At 37.6% G+C, this 22,480-nt stretch overlaps 1 protein-coding gene across 3 annotated transcripts in view; it reads right to left on the reverse strand.

Moving 5' to 3' along the window:
* Positions 1–22,280, reverse strand: part of LNPEP (leucyl and cystinyl aminopeptidase) — a 49,684-nt gene extending 27,404 nt beyond the window's left edge. Inside the window, exons 1-2 of one of the 3 annotated variants that reach the window (XM_059873921.1) lie at positions 22,037–22,280; positions 1,323–1,429 (exon numbers count right to left, since the gene is read on the reverse strand). Coding sequence is in view for 1 of the 3 variants with exons in the window: in XM_059873919.1 (XP_059729902.1) it covers positions 22,037–22,055 (19 nt within the window). In the remaining 2 variants the exon portion in view is untranslated. Of the gene's footprint in view, positions 1–1,322; positions 1,430–22,036 lie in introns of those variants that run through there. The other 2 variants (XM_059873919.1, XM_059873920.1) reach the window with 2 other exon arrangements.
* Between the last annotated feature and the right edge of the window lie 200 nt (positions 22,281–22,480).

Here is a 22,480-nt window from a genome sequence, read left to right on the forward strand (position 1 = left end):
AATATAAATGAGGAATTGAAATTCATACCAAATTTTAAAATCACAGTTTTATAACATGCAGTTACATTTTGATCAACTTCTGATCATATCTTCCACTATTTATGTAAAAAGTTATCTTTTAGCTAATTGGTCTCTACTCAGAGGTTCTATCCAAGGAACTAGACAATGCTTTTGCCCAACTGCAAGGGTTCAGAAACTAACCTAATCTCTTTTAGACATGCCTGTCTACAGTCAACTGAAAAATATTCATATCATACCTCTATCTTCCACATTATTTGTTTCCAGAAGAAGCAAGCTGATTTTTGCTCTGGATGTAAACTTACTATAAAGTAGGCTAACTTGTATTAATTTCTAGCAAGAATGTACATTTTGCCAATCTATAAACAACCTAGAATATAACTGTTCCTCCAATGTATTATTTATTTTTCATTTTGTTAAAGTCAAGTTTCTCTATGTCTGAAAATCTCAAAAGTGAAAATAAAACATTTTAAAGAAAAGATGGCAAGAATATTTTCAAACTAGATATACTAAGTTCCTGAACATTCACTCTAAATGTATCAGGACTTCCTGTTTCAAGGCCACAAAATCAGAAAAACTGCAGTGTCAGTATCTCTAGCAATGAAAAGGCCTTAAAATAAGATAAAAAGAAAATAAAAAATCCTTCCCCAGAAAATTTAGTCAACCTGAACAGGAGATATAGTAATGTATGAAAGAAGGGAGTTTGGTGAAACTTGGATCTACCTGCTCTAAGAAGGAATAGGATAAGAGGGTCACAAGATACCTGAGGCTGGAAGAGACTTCAGGAAGCCATCTGCTCTAGACAAAAGCAACTTCCAGAATTTTCTATTCTTATGGCATTTCCCTGTACAGTGCTCACATGCCAGCCCTCAGGCTGTGGTTGCATTCAGTGGTCTAGCACCATGACCTCTACACTGGAGCACGTGTACTTGCGTGTCACACTGGGGGCCACACAATTGAGAGGACAGAAAGCTAAGTTAAATTAGAAGTGAAAACACACAGGCAAACTAGTGGAGGAAAAAAATGCAGAAAGTAAGTATTGTGCAGTAGAAACTCTTTTACAATTCCTCTCCCCAAGAACAGTTAATCAAGAATTCACTATAACTTTTAACAGAATTTCTTGATTACTCCCCTCTGCTGGTTGCTTTCGAAATCTGCTGATTAGCTACAATCAAATTTGAATACAGACTCAAGACCAAATTTCTTCAAGTTCCAATGAAATCCCACCCCAAAACAACCAGCTGCTGGTAGAAGACACCCAAATCCACATCTGCTATGTAGAAAAGGCAGGTATTAAGACTCACATCTTAACCACTCCAAAATGTAGCAGTCAATCAGTACACAGCTCCAACCCCAGCCATGGCATGTGCAGCTGCATGGCCAGCAAAAGAGGTAGAAGACAGGGGAGACACTGCAGAGGGAAGGAGGAGAAAGATAAAGTGCATAAATCTAGCAGAAAGTGGGTTTCATCAGCTGTGAGGTTTAGAGAACAGTTTGGATTTGAGGAACTTATTGGAGAATAAGTTACTTCTAAAGACAATATTTTCAAAGTCACATGCATGTACTAACAACTTTTTCAGTCAAAAAGAATTATACTAAAAAATCTCAAACTGAAACTAAGATAGAAAAGTTAAACTAGAAGTTAGCTTCAAGACAATTTACAGTTTTAATACCTAGAGGCATTAATTTATATGAAAACAACAGTTATAGGCAATTTCTACAGAAATATTTGCACAAATTGGAAGTAATCAAAATCTGTAAGATCAAAACTTTACTACGTATCTAAAGCATCACCAGACTACTACTCTCCACTGGAAAGAACATAGACCAAGTATATACCAATAGACTAGAGCTATTCATGCTGATATAAAATTCTTTTATCATTTTCTTTATTCACAGAACACATTTTTAGGAGATGAACTATAGAAAATTTGTTTAAAACTTATCACTCAGATAAATTCTGAACTCTTTGCTTCCTGCTGGTTCACTGGCATTGAAAACATGATAGTATGAGAGAACTGAATTTTTATGACATTTCAATTTTAACCCATGAGCTGTTACAATACGAGCTAAACAGCTACATGAAGGGGAAAAACCCAGTATTCTTAAACTGAAACATGCCACAAGGAATAAGGAGCAGCTTGAGGAGCATGATTGCAAGCATCACATTTCACCGTCATCTCTCATGTCCTGTATGGCCAAGCAGCAACCATTCCCATTTTAAAACACATACAAAGCAGATTAATTCATATTCCAAATATAACACAGGATAAATTATTATAAATTCAGGAGTAGGAAAATTAACCTGGAAAGAACTTGCATGGTTCCAGTGAACGACCACTGTCATGCCAGAGGTTGCAGGCGCACTAGAGGCATTTGTGGTCACACCAGTCCACAGTAACGAAGTACTGATCTGAGTTGCTAAAATGTGTTACAAAAGCCATTTGCCATCAAGCACGGCAACTTGAATCTAAATATTTGCTAAACCCAAGTCTATCGTGAGAGTAAACAAGGAGGTAAAAGAAGTGAGTCTTGCAGCTCTCTAAATAGCCCTAATGAAATGCTAAGAGCCTAAAGGTGAAAGCTTAAACTTTCACCCACATGAGCTAAAAGCTTAAACATACCCAAACAAAAGTGCTTTTACACAATTCTTCCACAAATTTTTGTTCTGAAAGCAAGAGATTTTAAACAGCTTCCCCAATATGTGATCTATTATCACATTTAATGGTGAATAATATGAATACTCACAGTTAGAAACAATTCTGAGAAAAGATGTGAGGTTAACTACTACATGATTGACAAATCCAGAAAACTAATCTTCCTTATACTGAGAAAAGGAAGGAAGGCAGGTATTTTCTCAAAACTGATGGTTCTGAAAGCTTCTTTAGAGCTGCCTCCTATAGCACAGATTCCCAAAAATCTACTGCAAGACATCTCCTCATTACAATATTCAGGTATGGTAACAAGCTGGGTCTATTATTTTCTGTGAAGAGGACAGAATGCTTAGGATGTGTACTTCAAACGCAGCTTGCGCCAAGACAACAGTACAATGAGCTTACTGTATGTACTGCAGTTATGACAATGTAATACCCATAGGCTTTGATAATGTGACCTAGGCAGGCGGTATGGAGTGGCGCGACTTAAGGACACAAAGGCAAGCACACAGCTTGTTCCTACAAAACATACTCTTCACTTCTTTACCTCTCACAAATTAATCCTTAAACTTATGAAGCAACTTCACCACAATACTCATGTTCAGTATGAAACATGATCCTACAGGAACAATTAGGCGTTGAAGTTAAACAGTAGTCTAGCATTTGCTCCCAGTATTTATTTTGTCTGAAGAGGTCCAATCTCAGTAAGGAGGAGAACATAAGCTTTTTCCTGAAGTTTAATAGACAACACAATGTTCTGAATTTTAGTGTGTGCAACAACAAAATATCTCATGATGTTTGATTTTTGGAATCCATTATAAATATTCTGCAGAATACAGAAAGAAATGATTCCTTTATATTTCAGAGACAGTATCTTCCTGTAATGCTATTGATATCTCTTTTTAGTTCTAGAAGTATGTACTGCTTTCCCTTGCAAAACAAAATCAGTAGTCTCTTGTCTATGTCTATCATGTCAGGATATTCTACCTCAGAGCAGAAATCTCAATACTCAAAAGTCTTATATGGATCTAAGTGACCTATTAATTGAGTTCATTTCTTTTTAAAAGATATATAGAAAATGCTCAAAGGCATTTTATTTTTCAATTTCTCAATTCTGATTAAGAGGCCAAAACTAAAAAAAAAACCCTAAAAATCCTCTTCAATCCTATTCAATTCAGACAGACAGTTACTGCTTCCTGAGACTGAAATTCACCACAATACAATCTTAAAATAGTGATATCATAAAATATTTTAACTGAAAAAAAAAAATATTAGAGGAATTGCAGTAACACCTGACACATTGCAGCAATTAAATTCCCACTAAAAATAAGTGAGAACCTTTCTGTAATTCTGGAATAATCTAGGAGCAAAACAACTATTGGGTTGCATGTACCAGCAAAAGAAGCAAAACCCAAGGCCAGACCAAATTCGTAAAGGGGTATAAGGTGTGGCAACCAACTGGAATAAAAACTGATTCTCACTGAATGTAAACTACTTCAGCTGCATGTAAATAATAGGAGAGGAGGTGCAGAGTAGCTAAGCCTGCGCAAAACAAGACATTCATGCCTTGTGGGTCAGGAAAAAACAGAAAAACCGTGAGCCAACTACTTGTTTTGCTATCAAGCAAATCACTGATAGTATATCAAAGAATAATTTTGCCCAATGATTTCAGGAATAGATGTTTAACAATGCCATTAGCTATTAAGAGCTATAATACTGTTTTGCATACAGAACTTTTATGTCCAAATTTAAAAGCATTGGCCCTTTTTTTGGAAGAAGCAGCTGCTGACAAAACAGCAAATTCCATAAACAAACTACATAAATTTGCTCCTATTAAAAGCCCTGCTGCTTTGGCTAAAGCCATCCAGCAGGGCAAAAAGCAACTCCAAGATGGATTTTTTCCCTTTAAAGATATTTTTTACCTTCATGTACCTGTCAAAAAGCCACCTCAGCTAGAAGTAGCGGTGAAACACTTGCAAGGTTTCAGCACGGGTACTAAGATCAGAGTATGTTAGCCCTAATACATGAATGAGCTTGCCATGAGGATGGTAAAGTGAGCTGGAAGAGAAGATGCTTTTGGGCACATATACTGTCTGACACAGTCTAAAACTAGAAGAACAAAGGCTCCACTAACACTTAAGAACTGGAGAATTAGTTCTATGCTGTTAATGTTTAGCAAACAGCATAAAATTCCTTGTTTCCAGGACTCTGAGGAACTACCGGAAGCACTTATGAGCACTTGCAAATATTCTGTGTATTGCATGTAAGCATGCTCCAAGCAGAGAAATGCATGCTAGTATGTATGTTTAATTCATCAGTAAAAATAGTAAGACTGGTTAGAGTACACGGAACCTGACCTTCTCTCCCTTACTTGGTCTTTGGGACTAGCAGAAAAGAATGTGGTAGCCACGACTGAAGCAGGTCACTCATACACAGCCATGGACACAAAACTGAACAAATGCTACCGCTCTTTAAGTTGTTTAGCTCTTGTCAGTACTAACAGTATGTCACTTGGAAGAGCCAATGAAGGAATTCTGCAGAAATAATGACACATATAGAATCACTGCCCTCTCTTGTATCAAAAGCAGTGAATTTAGTGTAACTATTTCCCCGAAAAAGAAGAAAAAACAAAGGTTGAAAATTAGATATCAAAAAAATGCTTTCACTGTAACTTTTGTATTTTGCTTAGTGAAATAATAATTTCTCATTGTATCTGAAAAAAACCCAACTAGAAACAGCACAAATTAAAAAGAACTTATTAGCCATGACAAGTGTATTGAAATTTTCTGCTACAATTGCACTGCCTTTAAGAGGTAATATGATTTGTGCAGACATGGCTCTATAAAGTTTGCAAATAATAGGTGTACCTGCTACAGAATCTGTTATTTTAGGGAAAATATTAAGACATTCACAGTACAGTACTTATCTATATTTATGAGAGAGGAAACCAAAAATATACCTACTTAGTGAAATTTCTCACACATATCTTATGTCTGTAGTCATGTCAAGCTAGTGACCAGAACAAGATGAAATATGAGACTCATTTAAAACCAGATGCACTTGCATTGGACAGTGTGCATGCAAGAAGGAACAAAACAAGCCACAGGAGAAAAGTACAACGAATATTCAACAAGCTTTCAGAAACATGACATGCTTGTATTATTAGTTTCTATATAAATTTAAAATATCTCAATATTTTAAATGCACAAACCACAAAGGTTGTCACTATTAAAAAATAAAAAAAAAATCTTAACACTCCTTTCTTTCCTAGAAAGACTGGACTCGACTGTAGAAACAAAACTGTCATTTTTCACATTAGAGAGTCATCTAAAATGTGTTTAAGGATACCTGAGTAACTAAGAATTTGGAAACACTATTAAAGGTTTACACTTTTCTTCCTGAACTGTCTGATGCAAATCTGTATCTTCAACCTCAAATAGGAGGAGGGTAGAGACAGAAATGTTTAAATACACCAAATCTTCAAACTGTCCTATCTAAAATTTCAGAAGTGCTACTATGGAAAAGCAACATAGCATATGGTATTCAGTCACCTCTTTTAAGTTTGGGGGATTTTTAAATTAAATTCAGCATAGGCCCAACTTCCACATATAACTTAAATCTATTTATTTATGCTGGGTTACTTACTAAAAATATAATTTTAACAGAATTGTAAAAATTAAAACTATATACTTGGGTTCTGCTCTGACTAATGGCAGTTCACCAATTCTACTTTACAGGAAGCAGCAGATCAATCACCCCAGTTCCAAACTGCCAAAAATTAATGTTTTCAATAGACGACAGAAGGGAATATGCACTGTTATTTGGGCAACTTATGCTGGACTCATTGCTTGAGACTTGCTCCAAATCTTACAACCTGTTCTCACCCATAACTATTGTCCTATTTATTGTTTCTAAGTTGTCTGAGAGGAGAGAAGAGCAATGGGCAGCCCAAACGGGAGTGTCAAAATAGATTAACTGTCACAGATACTCAAACTGGCATACAATGGCATTTTGAAGAAAATTTGGTTCCAAATACTACACTGGAAATCCTAAAGGTGATAAATATTTCAGAAAGTGCAATCACTTCTTCAATGGAGACCAAAAATCACCAGTTCCAAACACCACTAGTTAAGGGGTTTTATTACTGCAGATCAGCATTAGAGTTTAAGTAAATAGAAATAAGAACAGCCAGGGGTATAGATAAAACACAACTATCAGATTTTTTTTTAACAGATGAGAAATAAAATGGCCAGGAAAGAAGTTTAATTGACAGCTAAACATCTGAATTGGTAGGTTTTGAAAATGCACACTTGAAACATCAATTGTTAACATTTTCTTAGATATAAACTTCATCTTTCTAAACCTAAAGATGAAATAAGGCTGGAAACTTTAACTAATGCTGTTTATGGATTGCATATGACAGAAATGAGTTTCAAAAATCCAGCAGAGAAGGAAGCAACATTCTACCCTACTTAACTACTTCAGCAAATGAAATGAGAAAAGAACCACAGATCAAGAAACAGAAGTGACAACTTAGAAAATTAACAGTATTTTATATCAATAGTTTTGTGGAAGATAAATATTTCAAGAATAAAACCCCCAAGAGATTATTGAAGCAATATGGTTTTTTGTTTTTCAGAGTCCCGCTTCCCTATTTATTTAGGCACCATTCAAATCCATATATATATATTATGTCCTATATGCTGTATTATATTTGCCACAGGATTTGAACACATAGGTGACATTATCTCATCACTAGGTGACATCTAATTTTTTACCATAAAATTCTCAAAAAATACAAATAATTGGCATTGATTGGTCTCTGGCAGTATATGCTAGTAAATGCTCAGTCTACAAATAAGCACTTATGATGAAAAAACCTCCTGCTATCAAAAGCCTTGTTACATTTGGAATGCAGATTCAGAGCTGCTTTCTGTGTTACTGCAATTTCAAAACCTGCTGGTCAAATCAGAAATAACCTCAGCTCTGCAATAAGGTTTATGACAGGTTGCTTGCTCAGGCGAGCACTTTAAAATCTGAACAATTATACAAGAGACATTTAAATCAACTGGCTAAAAGCAACCATACTGGTATTTAACCTTTAAACTGTAATTCACTGTTGAAGCATCAGCAGCTAGGAAAAGGAAATCCAGGCTTTCTCACCATTGAATATTAACATAAAACCTTAATTTTAAAAGACAATTAAGCAAACAGAATAAACAAACAGATGTACTCATATGCAGAAGTGACTGTCATCTTAATGTTCATGGCCAGCTCAGAACTATGGGTTGAAGCCTCTCAATCCACCTGGACACTGAGTATGAGTACATAGAAGCTGCATTACCTTTTGACATCTGAAAGCAGACCATCCTTAAAGTTACTTCCGAGGCATAACTGCCTCCCATCTCTGCTCAGTCAGAAAATTTAACAGCAGGAGTACAGTACTGACAGGACCCAGACTGGAGCTATGCAATACAGTTGTTGTCACAGACATGCAAAACAAGTGAGGATCAATCGGACAGATTTTACATGCAATTCCATTCCCCCCAAAAGCAAAAAACTATGAATCTGAAGCCATATTTCACAACCCTTGCATACAAAAAAAAAAAAAAAAAAAAAGGTGCACTGAAAAATAAACACTCAGTAGTATCAGTAATGCTACAGACAGTCTTGGAAAGTTTTTGTAGTTTATTTGCTAGAAATATTTCATGCTCAGCATGCAATTATTCCCAACACTGCAGGCTCCCTGCTACTACCTAAACCATTCTTTAAGGATTAAATTTGCATTTGCATTTTGTATGAACTGTTAATTGCTGTGGTCTAGTGTCTTATTTTTCCTTGATGAATTGTGTACATTACCATAGACAAAATCAGCACACAGTGGTTGCTGTAGATTGATTAAAAAAAAAGGAACAAAAGTGTTGAAATCAAGCAAGAAAAAAAAAAAAAGGCAGACATTTTATACATTTAGTAGAAAATGGTAGTAACAGTTGATCAGACCTATGCTTATAAACAGTCAGGAGAATTGCTGTATGATTTTGTCTGAGAGGTATTTACTTAGGAAAGAACTTAATTTTTAATTTTTCATTCATTGATTGCTGATAAGCTCTCGTGGACAGTCTGAGCAAGCAGCATTCTATAAAAAAGAACATCTAACACATTTAAAATTGCTTTCCCTAGTTTATAAATTCTCTAATCTATTTCAGGATTGCGGTAATTCCTCTAAAGATATCTGCTCTTATTTAAGCTGCATTTAGAGTAAGTTGCTCCAGGGCAACCCTTGGCCTAAAGGTTTAGTATGCAGGCCTGTAGGTCAGGCTGCAGTAAGAGCAGATACCTTCAGTGACAGCTGTTAAGTCAGAAGCAGCACTTAGAGGTTTGAGCAAAAGTTAACTGAACACAAAAGGGTTCTAGTGGCTCAACAGGTCTTGAAGTTGTAGAATAAGTACCACAAACTTATCTTCCCACAGGTGTAGACAGTCTGATTTCTGAAATCACTGATGTAGACAATAGAAAAATAAAATCAAAGGCTGTGCTTAACAACAGCCGTCTAATGATACCAGCTCTTAAAGACATAGGCCTCTCTGCTCTTTTATAAAACAGAGGTTTAAAAGAGGGATAAAGGTGTTACTTGATAGTTCACCAATGATCTTTTCTGGGAGGAATTACTTTGAATCTCAGCAGTCCAAGTGAAAACAGCATCTCATCTGCACTCTCCTCTATGTAGCAGATATTTCGGGGTCCTCAAATTTCTCCCAAAACACTCATGCAGCATCTTGTGTTTGTGGATCCTTTTTTCTGGCCCATAGAGCCATTTTTCCAATTTCATTTATGTAAAGTCCAGCTAAGACCAAGAAAAATACTCAGAAAATTATTTGTAACTGACATTTCCACTTTTCAGCTACTCCGTTTTTGTAGCTGTTCAATTTAAAACTTGCATGAAAATACCCAGGCTGTGTTCATGAAGATTTCTGCAGTTCAAATACATCAAATATGGGTGAAGAGTAGGTTATTTAAAAGAAAAAAGAAACAAGCAAATGGAAGTCTAAAATTAATTTCTTGTTGAAATACAAAAGCCACAATTTGGAGGAAACGTTCCCATTTACATTTCTATAACCAGTTCTTAGAGAGTCTGAGTTACTGTATGGGCTTGGGGTCAAAACACCTAGAGAAGTGTAACTTAAATTAAACACATTCAGTTGCTATTACTCCTGGAAAAAAAAAGATGATAAGTAAGCAGTTTCTCTTCAAAGGGATAAAAACAAAGCAGAACTTTGGTTGAAGTTATTACCTCATCGACTCACAGAGCCACTGCTGAATGCTCAGGATGAAGGAACTGAGGTCAGTACAGAGATTTAATGTCTTCTATCCAGAAATTTAATTCTTATTTGGTTAAATCTGGTTTAGGATATTTCTTTTTTGTTTACTCTTTCAATGAGTAAACTACTCTAAATCTAAGTGACTTGAAATAACATGGAAAAATTTAGAGCCAAAATGGTGACTTAAGTTATTAACTTAAAGCCAGTCCCCACAAAATATAGAGAATTCCCATTTTTACACCAGATTTCAATTACACATTCTGGAGAAAACCAAAAACCACATCAAAACACAAACCACAGTTAAGCAGGACAGGAATTTTGCAAGTGATTTAGTTTCTCTGCACTAACTGGAAACTGAAAGGCGGTTAGTGAGGTGGGTGTTGGTCTCTTCTCTCAGGTAGTAAATTACAGCACAAGAGGAAATGGCCTCCTGGATATTAGGAAAAATTTCTTCACCAAAAGGGTTATCAAGCTTTGGAACAGCCTGGCCAGGGAACTGGTGGAGTCATCATCCTTTGATGTATGTAAGGTCGCATCGATGTGTCACTAAGGAACATGGTTTAGTGGTGGACTTTCCAGCATTCGGTTAATGGTTGTAATCCATGATCCTAAAGGTCTTTTCCAAACTAAATGATTCTGTGATTCGATAAATAATTGCTTAGCATGGAAACTTCTAATATTAGGTATAAATTCTATAAATCTGATCTAATTAAGTAAATTGTACAATCTGTAGACCATCTCTATTTGCTGATGCCATACTGTATTCCTAGCTGTTAAAACTGACAGAACATTCCTCTGAACATTGGCCCTATTTCCCCACCCAACTCACCACTTCCTCTAACAGAAGGTACATCACCCCCTCAGCACATCCCACCATCCTTTCCCAGACACCAGTTCTCAGGATAATCCAGACACCACTTTGTTTTCCATCCTCCTCTTTGCTCTTTTTCTCCTTTTATAATAACAGTTTTGGACAACCAGCTGCTGCTACCAAGCAGAAGATTAAATAATTAAAAATGTGAGCAAGCTCTTCCTACTTGTCCTCTGAGCACTACATTCACTGATTCACTGTAGGACTGTACACCTATTTCCAGGAGCAGTTAACACTACTGTAGTTAATTACAGCATTAATTAGTGTAGTTCTTTATTCTGAAACCTTGTGACAGTCACAAACTCTTAACTACCTCATTCCTTACCTTGGTTTCCATGCAAAGATACAAGACTCACTTAGCTCTTCTAATTGCCAGCTCTCCCTGCACTGTCACTGCGTATTTCTTGTCTGCTCATAGCTTGAAAAGAAATGCCTCAAAATTTTGGAGGAAGCAATTAAAAAAAAAAAAACTTTGAAGTGGAAAAAATACTTAACTAAAAAATATTAATTTTTTAAAATTGCTTTTCTGTTCTTCTAAAATATCAGCCCACAGAAGTTATATCAGTTTTGTTAAATTTTTCTCACAGACAATTGTGTTACAACATAGTAAATAATCCCTGTTGCCAGCTGCTTGCTCTTTGGGACAAAGAAATTCACTTACAGAAAGTGTAAAAAGGTACTGCACAGGCTGCTGATGATCACATGCCAATGTCTGAGTATTATCATGAAACCTATCCAAAATCCTAACTAAAACCTCAAGCTTTCATGGGTCATGCAGGCAGTGATATTTCTAGTCCTATCCTCCCTCCCACAGAAGAAAGGAAGTGTGAGGAGGGACATCAAGCAAAAAGCTACATTTATTCAAAGTCTTCATGAAGTAAATTACTTATGGCATTTCTGGACCCAGAACTCAACATAAAATCACTGAAGATTGGCTGCATGAATCTTGTAGGAGACAAGCACAACTCCTTAAATTCAAGACATGCTCAAATTTGAGTTCACACGTTTACAGGCAAAAAAAAAAAAAAAAACCCTGAAGATTTACTTACACAATCTAATTTTTGAAAGATTTTGTACTTTGTTAGTGGAACAGTGTGTAAGTAAAACATAAGTAAAGAGTAAAACAAGTAAAAATCTTCATATTTTCAAAACTTTATGCAGAATTGTGTCTTGTAAAAGCAGTGATTAACATCACCGTATTAACACTTAAATATTGCACTACACTATTTCTTCTTGTGGGTAAGTATCAACAGATACATCACATCAGACATTAAAAATTACTGAATTGAAGAAAGCAGCGATTTTTTACAAGGCTGCCCTTTAATTTTATAATCTTTTCAGCATGCTTCAAGAACTTGTTTGTTTATGATTATTACTCCTTGTCATATTAGCTCTTCCTTCTACAATGTGAATTACTTCCTGCACTGTTATGCCCCGGGCTGTCTCCAACTCATCCATTAAAAATTCTGTGTTTGGAGGGAATGAAGAAAAGCTTATCTTATCTCTTCCAACAAGCTTGTTCAGCAAACAAAGCCCATGCCTACAAACACATTAGTTACGCTAAGATTCTTACTAAAGATTTCCTTCTTCTCTACTATGTTTCCCTCATCATTCCATACATTATAAGTTCCTTCTGAGCAAAAAAAAAATTCAATTCTACACAGAAAAATTATTTGCTCTAGCTAAGGCAGGACAGTACACAATGTCATTCACGTAATTTCAAGCCTGCATCTGTCTGCAATAAGAAAACAATTATAACCTTTACTCAGCTAACAAAGAGAAAGCAAGCCACTGGAATGTCACAGAAATCACAAGTCCTACTGGAAAGCCCTTTGCCTTCATTTCACCATGGTTTCACCTACAACTTTGGAGCTGGGGCTTCTTTTTGCTTGTGTGTATGCAGCTTTTGCGTTCCCTATCAAAATATCTTCATCTCCTGACTCTTCCCTTTTTCTACCCTTGTGCTTCTTTTCCCCACCCTGCTGCACGGAATTAAGCACGAGACTACATAGGGATTAGCTGCCTATCAGGGTTTACCTACAACGAGAACATTTAAGCAGAATTTTACTGGTATAGCCAGTGTAAAGGGTTAATACACAGCCACTTACAGAAAAGCACAAGTCTTTGCATTTAGGAACAATTTTCATGCCTGCATGAAAACATTTTATTTTAAATGTGTTAAACCTTACTTTATGAACCTTTACAGGAGACCAATATTTCTGGGGAAAAAGAAAGGTTAGGCCGCTACAAGATAGAAGTCATGATTTTTCTCTCTCAAATTCCTGAATTCAGACTAAATTAAAAAAAAAAAATAATCCAATGAAAGAAAGGAAAAAAAAAACAAATGAAGAAGTATTAGGCAATATGAAGCATTGCCATGGGAATCTGAATCATCCATGGGATTTGCCTGCTTTTAAGAGAAAGAACAGAAGCAACAGGTAAGCTAAGAGCAAGTTCTTAATTCCCACTACACAGCAAGATTACATATGCATTGCATTTTTAATAGACCAAAACTGGACACATATACACTTATATATACTTTTATATGCTGAGTGCAACTAAAAAAAATTTTTAAAAGAAATTTTTTAAAAGGCACACAGACTCCGGTAAAACAAAAGAGGGTCTGTTGCTTTTTGTAGTGTCAACACCTACAAGCAAGCAGATATGATGACTCTTATGATTTTAACAAATACTCTTATACTCTTTAATAAATACTCTTTTAATAAATACTCTTAAAAGGCAGACAGTACCTAACATCTGCTCACAATGCACATATGAAGCACATATGCCACTCTGCAAAGGTTTGATTTCAAGATACAAATAACTGGTAGAGGTTTAGAAGAATCTGTATAGTTAAGCATATATCATGACTTCTACTGGACAGACAAAAGGTCTTCAAAACAGATGCTGGTTTTGGGGGGACAAAAAAACCCAAAAACCCTTCTTTCTCTTAACCTGAAAATGAATAGATTTTCCTGTACTGCAAAGGAGGACAAATTTTGCTTTCCACTCCAAACTACAAAAGGGAACTCAACTTAGAGGCCTTAAAAGTTCACTCACCCCTTCAAGCTATACTCCAAGGTCTACTTCTGCTGTTTACTTGTTTATGTGGGTTTTAAAAATGAATGTGAGAGAAATACTGCTGTGACAAGCTTCTGCACATAGACTGGAACAAAACCCTGCCAATTCACTGTATAATGGAAATTAGAACTATGTGTGATTATGTATTTTAAGATCCTCTCTTATCTGAGGTTGCCATAAGAAACATGAGCAAGGAGTGTAATTTCAAGGAAGTCAGTGTTTATTAGTCTTGGGTGCTTCTAAAAGGTTCTCTGAAAGTCTCTTCCTGATTTTTAAGCAAAGTACCATTGCATTTTGTTTGTCAGGACTTTAGATTGAAGAACTACATGGATCAATTACATTTCACCATTTATCAGTTAGATTTAAATGTAAATAGCCAGGCTCCTATGGAGCCTTCTATGTTATCAACAAAAAGAAAATAACAGAAGGGGAAAAAGTGAGTAGATAATTTACTGAACACTCCACCTATACAACTGGTAAAAATTCGTAACTTATTTTTGTCATAATTATTTATCAGACATGAAATTAATGGACAGGTGTTGTCCATTAGCTATGAGGAGCTATAAGGAAATAAGAGGAGAACTTAAGGCTAACCAAATCAAAGTTAGTGTGGATTTTGATATCCAACAAATATATATCATGTCGGTTCACATTAACATATATTTTCAAGTTTAAATCTGGTACCAGTTAGGTTTCCTAAGAGAAAATGCAGGGGAAGTGGAGGGAAGGAAAGAGGAAGTAGTTGTAAACTTCCCTCTTTGGATACTACTGAGAAGGAAAACTTTCCACAAGGTTGAAGCAGTTCAATCCTTAGCCACCAGCTGAACAAAAAATGGGACAGAAAAGAAGCTTCTGGCTTTAATTATAGAATATGGCTGTTTTAGTTTCCTGCTTCCAATCTTACCAAAGGCATGTTTTGGAATTAAAATCACATAATACATTTAACCACAGGGGTCTAATGAAAAGGTCCTGAATCTTAAGAGACACACAGGAAGCTGTGTCTCAGATTTCTTGAGCTACTCAACTCCCATATTCAGAACTGCTGACTATCCTCTTCACAACACCTGCCCATTAATTTCATGTCTGATAAATACTTCGTTCATCATCGCTGAGAATACAAAACATCTCTCTGCTGGTACCAGTTGTTCTGAAAAAAAAAATTTTTTGAGGGTTTTCTGAAACATCTAACAGTTAGGTATAGAACTTGACAGACTATATACAAACTGATGCTTACCTAATCTTTTTGTTTTCTTGTTAGCTTTTAGCAATAAATTAATAGAATCATATCCTTTTGTCTTGAACACTCTCTACAGAGGCAACTCGATATGCCTTCTGAATTACTACTGTTACTTAATATCCACTTGACAACTCCAACCATACCAAATCATCTGCAGGTCACAAGCACACATTGCATGTTCAGTGCTCCACAACTGGGAGTCCAGTTCACAGAAAGCAACAATGGCTAGAGGCTACGGCCAATGATCCCCGACACAGTAAGTTCTGTATCATCTTAATGGAACAAAAATACATCGATCTACATTTTTCTCAATCTCATAATACAATAAAGGGTATTTATAAAGAAGTGGCAGTGTGTCCGCTTGGTAGCATAAGACATACTGAAATCCAGATTGCTACAAAACCCTATCCTGGTATCATATATCAGCTTTGAATTATCATCATAGCAACCATCACTACGGGGGGAGGGGGGGGGGCGGCTCAGATACCAGACACTTTTCAGAAGGTCCCTTGCAAAATCTAAATGACTAAACTAAACCTAAATGATTAAAGTAAATCATTCAATGATTCATACTTATGATTACCCCTTTGTTCCAAAAGAGACACTAAAGCCTCGTTAATATCCCCACCAATGATAAAATCACAGGTTTTGAAAGCAACTGACAGTTTATACATGTTGTATTCACAGCCCCACTTTCTAAAAACCTACTCTTTGTTCTTCTTTTGTAATGGTTTACAGGTCAAACGTATGAGGCCTCTAAAGCACATCAAAGCATTATGGCCTCTAACACAAGTCTTCCTGAAGTCCAGAACTTTTGTTTTTCATGCATGAAAAATAGTAAAAGTGGCTTTACTAATGTGCTACCAGCTAATTGTTAGTGAAGAAACTGTATACAAAAGAAAGGCTTAAATAAAAATCACTATTAGGCCCTAGAACAGTAGCTGAATTAGGCACATTCTTAGTTTTGAACACAATCAATTCTCCATAAAAGTCAGTGGCACTGTGGTAAAAGTATTGTTACACAAGAACTCCAGTTAAGAGAATATATTTCTTCAATGTCAGAGTGATTACAACCAAAGGAAAGCTCTCTGCACACAGTTATGCTTAGTAAAGCACACCGAAACACTCCTCCAAACATTTGGTGGGAGTTTTGATCAGAATAAAAAACAAATCCCAAAATCAAAACTCACCTTATTTCCACACAAACAAAACAGCTAACTGAAAGCATCTCATGTTTCAGTGGAATCAGGATTCCAGTTCTTCACTCTCCACCTGATGTAGTAAAGAAGACCTCTGCAACTACAGACTACTCCATGCTCTGAATATACAGAAGAAGAGCTGGGCTCTGAGATCCTCCGTGAACATCTATTTTGAGACAACACTCATGAAGCAATAAAGGATCAGCTGTTCCCTAGGGACATGAACTGCGCAGAACCCAACACACCATACTACCCTGAAATTCCTGTCTCTTTGATCAACTGGATGAGTTTTCCAGACACGTTCCCTCCCCTCCTTGCTCCAAATTTCTTTCAGGAGTATCCATCTCTCTGTGTGCAAGAAGGCACACAATCTTTTTGTGATTATTACAATTTAAGGTTAATATACTTCCACTATTTAAAGCAGTATCATAAGTTGTCAAAACACAACTTCAAGAGGTACATAGGTACTCTTTAAAATACTTTGAGGCAATTAAAACCTAGATCACACAATATCCTGGTTTATTTTAAAAGCTAATATGATCTTATTTTAAGGTACTGTTGGACAGAAGTCTAAGCAGCAGCAGCCATGCATATATTTCTCTGATAGATAAACAAATAATACTACTCCAAATCATAAAGAAATCTCAATGTTTTTGCTGTTCTACACAATCTTTGCTTTTGTACTTAATGAAAAAGAATATTGTGCAGGAGAACTGGAAATTCACCGAGCTTTCTTAAATCACTGAGTAGAGGATGAAAAACTTGAATTCTTTGAATTCATCACTCCTTTAATCAGAGGATGCATTAAATATAGATAAATTCAGCTTCTTTGTATGTAATTGTTACACCAACGCCTGTCTAATATGAAAAAAAGTATTCTGACTAGTGAAACAAACAGAGGTGGTTTTATCCTTGCTTTTATTTGTTTGTACTATTTTTTATGGCAGTTGTTACAGGGCTTTATGCAGCACACATTCACACAGACCCAACAATGTGAAACTTGGTGGCTCAGCTTTACCTTATCTTCCCAAAAATGATGACAAGACAGTCCTGGAATACTTTTATAGGTAGATACTGAGGTCAGCATAAGCTTTCATTGTTTTTTACTTATGAAGTAAACACACAGATACTCCATGGTTTCATTCTGCAAGTGGAAGACCAACTGCTTAGTGGAAAAATACTAAAAAATTATCAATAGGGAGCACCTATACTCTCATCTTCAGACATTCTTTACGTTAATGAATTCTCCTTCTGAATGCCTGAACTCTTTGACAGAGAGTTCACAGCGAAGCAGTAAAAGCAAACACATATCCAACACATTGAAAAAACAGGTTCCTGTTCAGCTGAGCTGACACAGGAACACAAGCACAGATCCTACAACCCGGCCTTGGGGAAAACTATGACCCAGCACAATGCACTTTGACAACGAAAAACTCACACTCAGGAACAGATTAAATCAGTTTTAACAGATTACATTTTTTTCCCATAATAACTGATGGGATAAGCAAAACACAGGGCAGAAAAAAAGACATTAAGAAGAGACCTCTTTGCTGTTTTCTATCTACCATTGTACAAAAAGAAAATATTACTCAATCTGTTGTTTAGGACTGAGTAACAGTTTAGGACAAAGAGGAACCCTTCTCCTCCATGACACAACATTGTAAAACATTGGCAGTCAAGGCTATGCCTGCTGCCCCCAACAGAATTAAAGCTATGCACACGCCTGCTGCCCCCAACAGAATTAAAGCTATGCAAACATGCTTCTGGAACCTCCAATACACTTCTGTACTGAACAAAATTAACACAAAGAACAAAAATATTTTAGAATTGACAAGAACTACCTGAAATAATTAGACTTTGCAAATAACATTTTCATTTTGTAAAAAACATTACCTAACTTGATTTATTTCTACTTTCCAAACCCCCCCCCACTTTTTCCCATGAGAGTGTTTTTATTTATTCATCAATTTAGTCATATAATTAATATCAAAGACTGCTTCTGCTGTGTATGAAAAGGGCAAAAGTAATTCAGGAATGTCAGTGAAAGTGAATGTTATTTGCACTTGAGATCCTCACAATTTATCCCATCTGCAGTTGCAAGTTCATGCATGTCACCGGTCTTAAATGAGAAACTCTGTAATAGCTCAATTCCACCTCTCTTTTCTGTGTCAAGTAGAGAAGTGACATACTTAATGTATTAAACAGGAAATGATGAAATGACCTTTCAGAAACACATACAATCTAAAAAATAAGCAAAAGACTTGCAAAATAATTTGTACTGATGTCCAAGATAGAGATGTCCAAAATTACATTACATATTCCCTTTAATTTGTATTTAATTTCTTTCACTTGTTTTTTTGTTCCTTTAAATTTTAGTGACACTGTTTAGGTAACAAATGACTAGTCAAAATAAATAAATTCCGCTCATGGATTCACAGCAGAATTCAAAGGAATGGCAGACCATACACTTTGGGGGAAAAATTCTGTGCAACAAATAAGGAAAACTTCCATGAACTTTTAATTAAACTTTGATTATTCATTCTTGGGGGAATATCTCAAACTAAGAACAGTCATACAAAACAGAGGAATCCATCTCCAAAAAAAAAAAAAAAAAAAAACAAACCTAACAGTAACCATTTCTAGAACATGTACTACTTTACAGCATTCATAACTTTTAAGTAGAAGCGCAGATGGGACATCAGGAAAACGTTCTTGGGACATCAGGAAAACGTTCTTCACTGAGAGCGTGGTTAGTCACTGGAACAGGGATAGGGTTATGGCATTGAGCCTGCCAGAGATCATGAAATGTTTAGATGCCACTCTTAGTTATATGGTTTAGTTTTATGTAGTCCTGAGAGGACCAGGGAGTTGGACTTAATGATCCTTATAGTTCCCTTCCAACTTGAGATATTCTATGATTAACTCAGCGATTCCAAGCACTAAAAATAAATATGCAATTAACTATTCTTCCAGAGCTACAGACCTCATACATCATCTCCACCTAAATTCCTAGGCAGGGAGGAAGACACAGCCTAGATCTCTTCAGAGAGGTCCAAAACTAAGTTTACAGTGCAGGGATGAGGGAAGAAGTAAAAAACAAAAAAAAAACCCAACATAAAAACCACCAAACAAAAAAAAAACCTGTAATTTATTTAGTTTATCAGAGCATTTCCACTGGAGAAGCTATTCAAACAGCAAAGAGTTCAGCACATCCACTAGGATTTCAAGGAAAGGATAAGGGTGTCTTTGACTTTTGAAATGCATTGTGGCTGTGTCTTTTATTAAGGAAAAAAAAATCCAACCAAATACTGCACTAGAAAAGCTGGAATTTATATCCACTTTAGTACATTTGCTGCCTTAAAGTCTATTTTAAGACGCATACTCAATCAGAAACAGCTCTACTTCCATAAAGAAAAACAAGAATTTGTCTCATTGCTGGTTTGCTCAATGGGTATCAGAGCTCTGAATCCAGCTAAAATGCTTTTGCAAAATCTGAAGATGCAGTCTGTTCCCTCTTCCCCATGTTCTACAAGGGTAAAAACTCCAAAGAACTGAGACATCTACAAGTATAATATTGTAAGCTTCCTGTAATAGGCATGCTTTCTTCTCAATTTAAACAGCGCTTTGCACAGGAAGTCAACATAGACTGTCAAGTCAAACGGAACTCTTAAGTATTGTATAAGACAAAACAAAAATCCAGTTTATTTGAAAAAACTGATGCCTGCAAAAGGTTCCAGACCACCAGGCATGAAAATGAAAATTCTATTCAAAAAGCCAATAATATAAGCACCCTCTTCACTTCAGATTTTCGCAGCTGCTATTGAGCACCAAACATGCCCCAGGGTCATGAGAAATAAGGAGCAACATTTTTGCTCCAATATTTGCTTATTCTCTGTGGTGTCCATTCCAGCAGAGCCAGCTTTCAGGAAGAAACTTACTGGCCAACTTCAGCTCCAAATTTTCTTCCAGTCTTATCACCATCTGCAGGGTTCTCATTTCAGGGAACAAAATTAGGAAGCTCAGTGCATGAATATTGCTTCTCAGTACCTTAAAACTACATGCTAAAGCCCGCAGTTCCATTTCTTCCAGTTGCATGGAGCAGAATTTTTTAAAACGTTTTATTGCACAATGTAGCAATAGCATTATGTCAAACAGACCTTTAAAACAACAATCCCTCTCTTTAAAAAGGAATGGCCGTAGCAAGATGACTTCAAAATAAAATTCTCCCCCAAACTGCATTACCCTTAAAGACAAGCTCCTTTTATGATGCATACAAGAATGCAGACTACAACCCTGTGACTGAAATAGCCTGTAGCTGAAAGACCTTACACTAAGGCCAGGATTAACTAGAGAACCAAAACACCAACTGCCTGTAAAAACTGTAATTTTAGCATGACAATACAAAGAGGAAAAAAAAAATGGTGGCATAACTAGCAAGGTCTCTCTTGCTAGTTATGCCACCAAAATATGCCCAGAGCTCATGACCTTCAGTTTCTTTCAGATTCCAAACAGCAGCATCCAATGATAGGAGATATTTCATGTGTTTGAAGAAAGGGAAATGCAAGGCAATGAAGATGTATTTCTAGATTCACAACATGGTTCATAAAACCACAGAACGGATTAGAAGGAACCTTAAAGATCATTTAGCGCCAACCCCCTTGCCATGAGACAGAAAATTATTTTTTAGTGTATGGGGTTTTTTTAAAACACGATGCAGAAAACTCTACCTGATACTTTAGCGATGGCTATGAAATATGTTTGTCATTTAACAGACCAAATCCCACCTGTAACAAAAGTGCTGCGTTTTCAGCAGGAAGGCTGTTGTTTTACCCACTGTCTAATTCCATATTTGGCCATGGTTGTGAATCTAACCAAACATACTTCAGTTTCAGTTTGATCTGAGAGCTCCATTTCCTCCTCTGCCCTGGACGGGTAGAATGTGTTACTATTAGTAGAGGCAGAAGCAACACGGACTTTACAAGGCTTCATTTCAGGCACAAGCACAGGATGCACACACACTGCTGTATCACGATGCCAGCAAACGCTGCCGTATGCTTATCTCTGAGCATATGCAACCACGTCGGAATTTCAAGCGCTTCTGTCAATGCATGGGCACCTCCGAAAGCTTCCTGGGTTTCAAGAACACCCCGAAACACTATTTCTCGTACACCGCTTATACGTCTGTATTTTATTTCTCCTTCCGCTCAGAGGGGAGGGGGTGGGGGGGGTAGGGGTACGCTCTGGTGAGAATGCCCCGATCAGGAAAACGCCATGAACAGCGGGTTTGGTTCCCACTTCCCATCAGAATCAGGACGGCTTTGGAACTCCAGACACCTATAAGGATCCTTCAGTGGTGCCACACACGACGAGTGTACACCTGGTGTACAAGTGGCCCCGGCTTCCCAGTGCCAGTGAGACCCCGGCCGGACAGTGAGAAGCGCAACAGCGCCGAAAAAGCGAGGGAGCGCCTCTCACCTCTGTCGTTCAAGACACCTATTCCTAATTATCCTGAGACAATTTTCAAGCCACGAACAAGGAGGGCAACAACACTACGAAGGCTCTCGTTTTTCTCGGGGCAAGCAGCTCCCGCTGGACGCGGCTCCGCCGGGAGGCCCCGCGGCCCCGTCCCGGGCTCCGACGGCCGCCCGGGTACTCACCGCTAGGAAAGGGCTCCATCTTCCTCCCGGAGTCCGCTCTCAGCGGAGGCGCTGCCACGGCTCTTTACCCCTCCTCCTCCCGCCGCCGCATGCTCCCAGGACGGGCTCAGTCCGCGTCCCCGGCCAGCACCGCCCCGCCGGGGCCGCAGCGATATCAGCCCTCGGCTCCCTCCCTGCTCGGCAGCTTTTTCAGGCGAGGCAGCTCTGGCCAACCACCACCCGCCGCCGCCTCAGACCTCGCTTCCTCCTCGCCCCTGGCTGGGCCCCGCGGCACCGCCTCCTCCCCGCATGGGCCCGCCTCACGCCGGGGATGCCGGGGCGGGCTACGGACCCCGAGGGAGCGAGTGTCAGATCGCGGAGTGCTGTGGGCCGCTCCTCCGCAGAGTTGGGTGACCCGGCCGCGGCAGCGCCGGGCCCGGAGCGCAGCGGCCGCGCAGGCCGTGG

The sequence above is a fragment of the Haemorhous mexicanus genome, chromosome Z, assembly GCF_027477595.1.
Source record: "Haemorhous mexicanus isolate bHaeMex1 chromosome Z, bHaeMex1.pri, whole genome shotgun sequence".
Lineage (NCBI taxonomy): Eukaryota > Metazoa > Chordata > Aves > Passeriformes > Fringillidae > Haemorhous > Haemorhous mexicanus.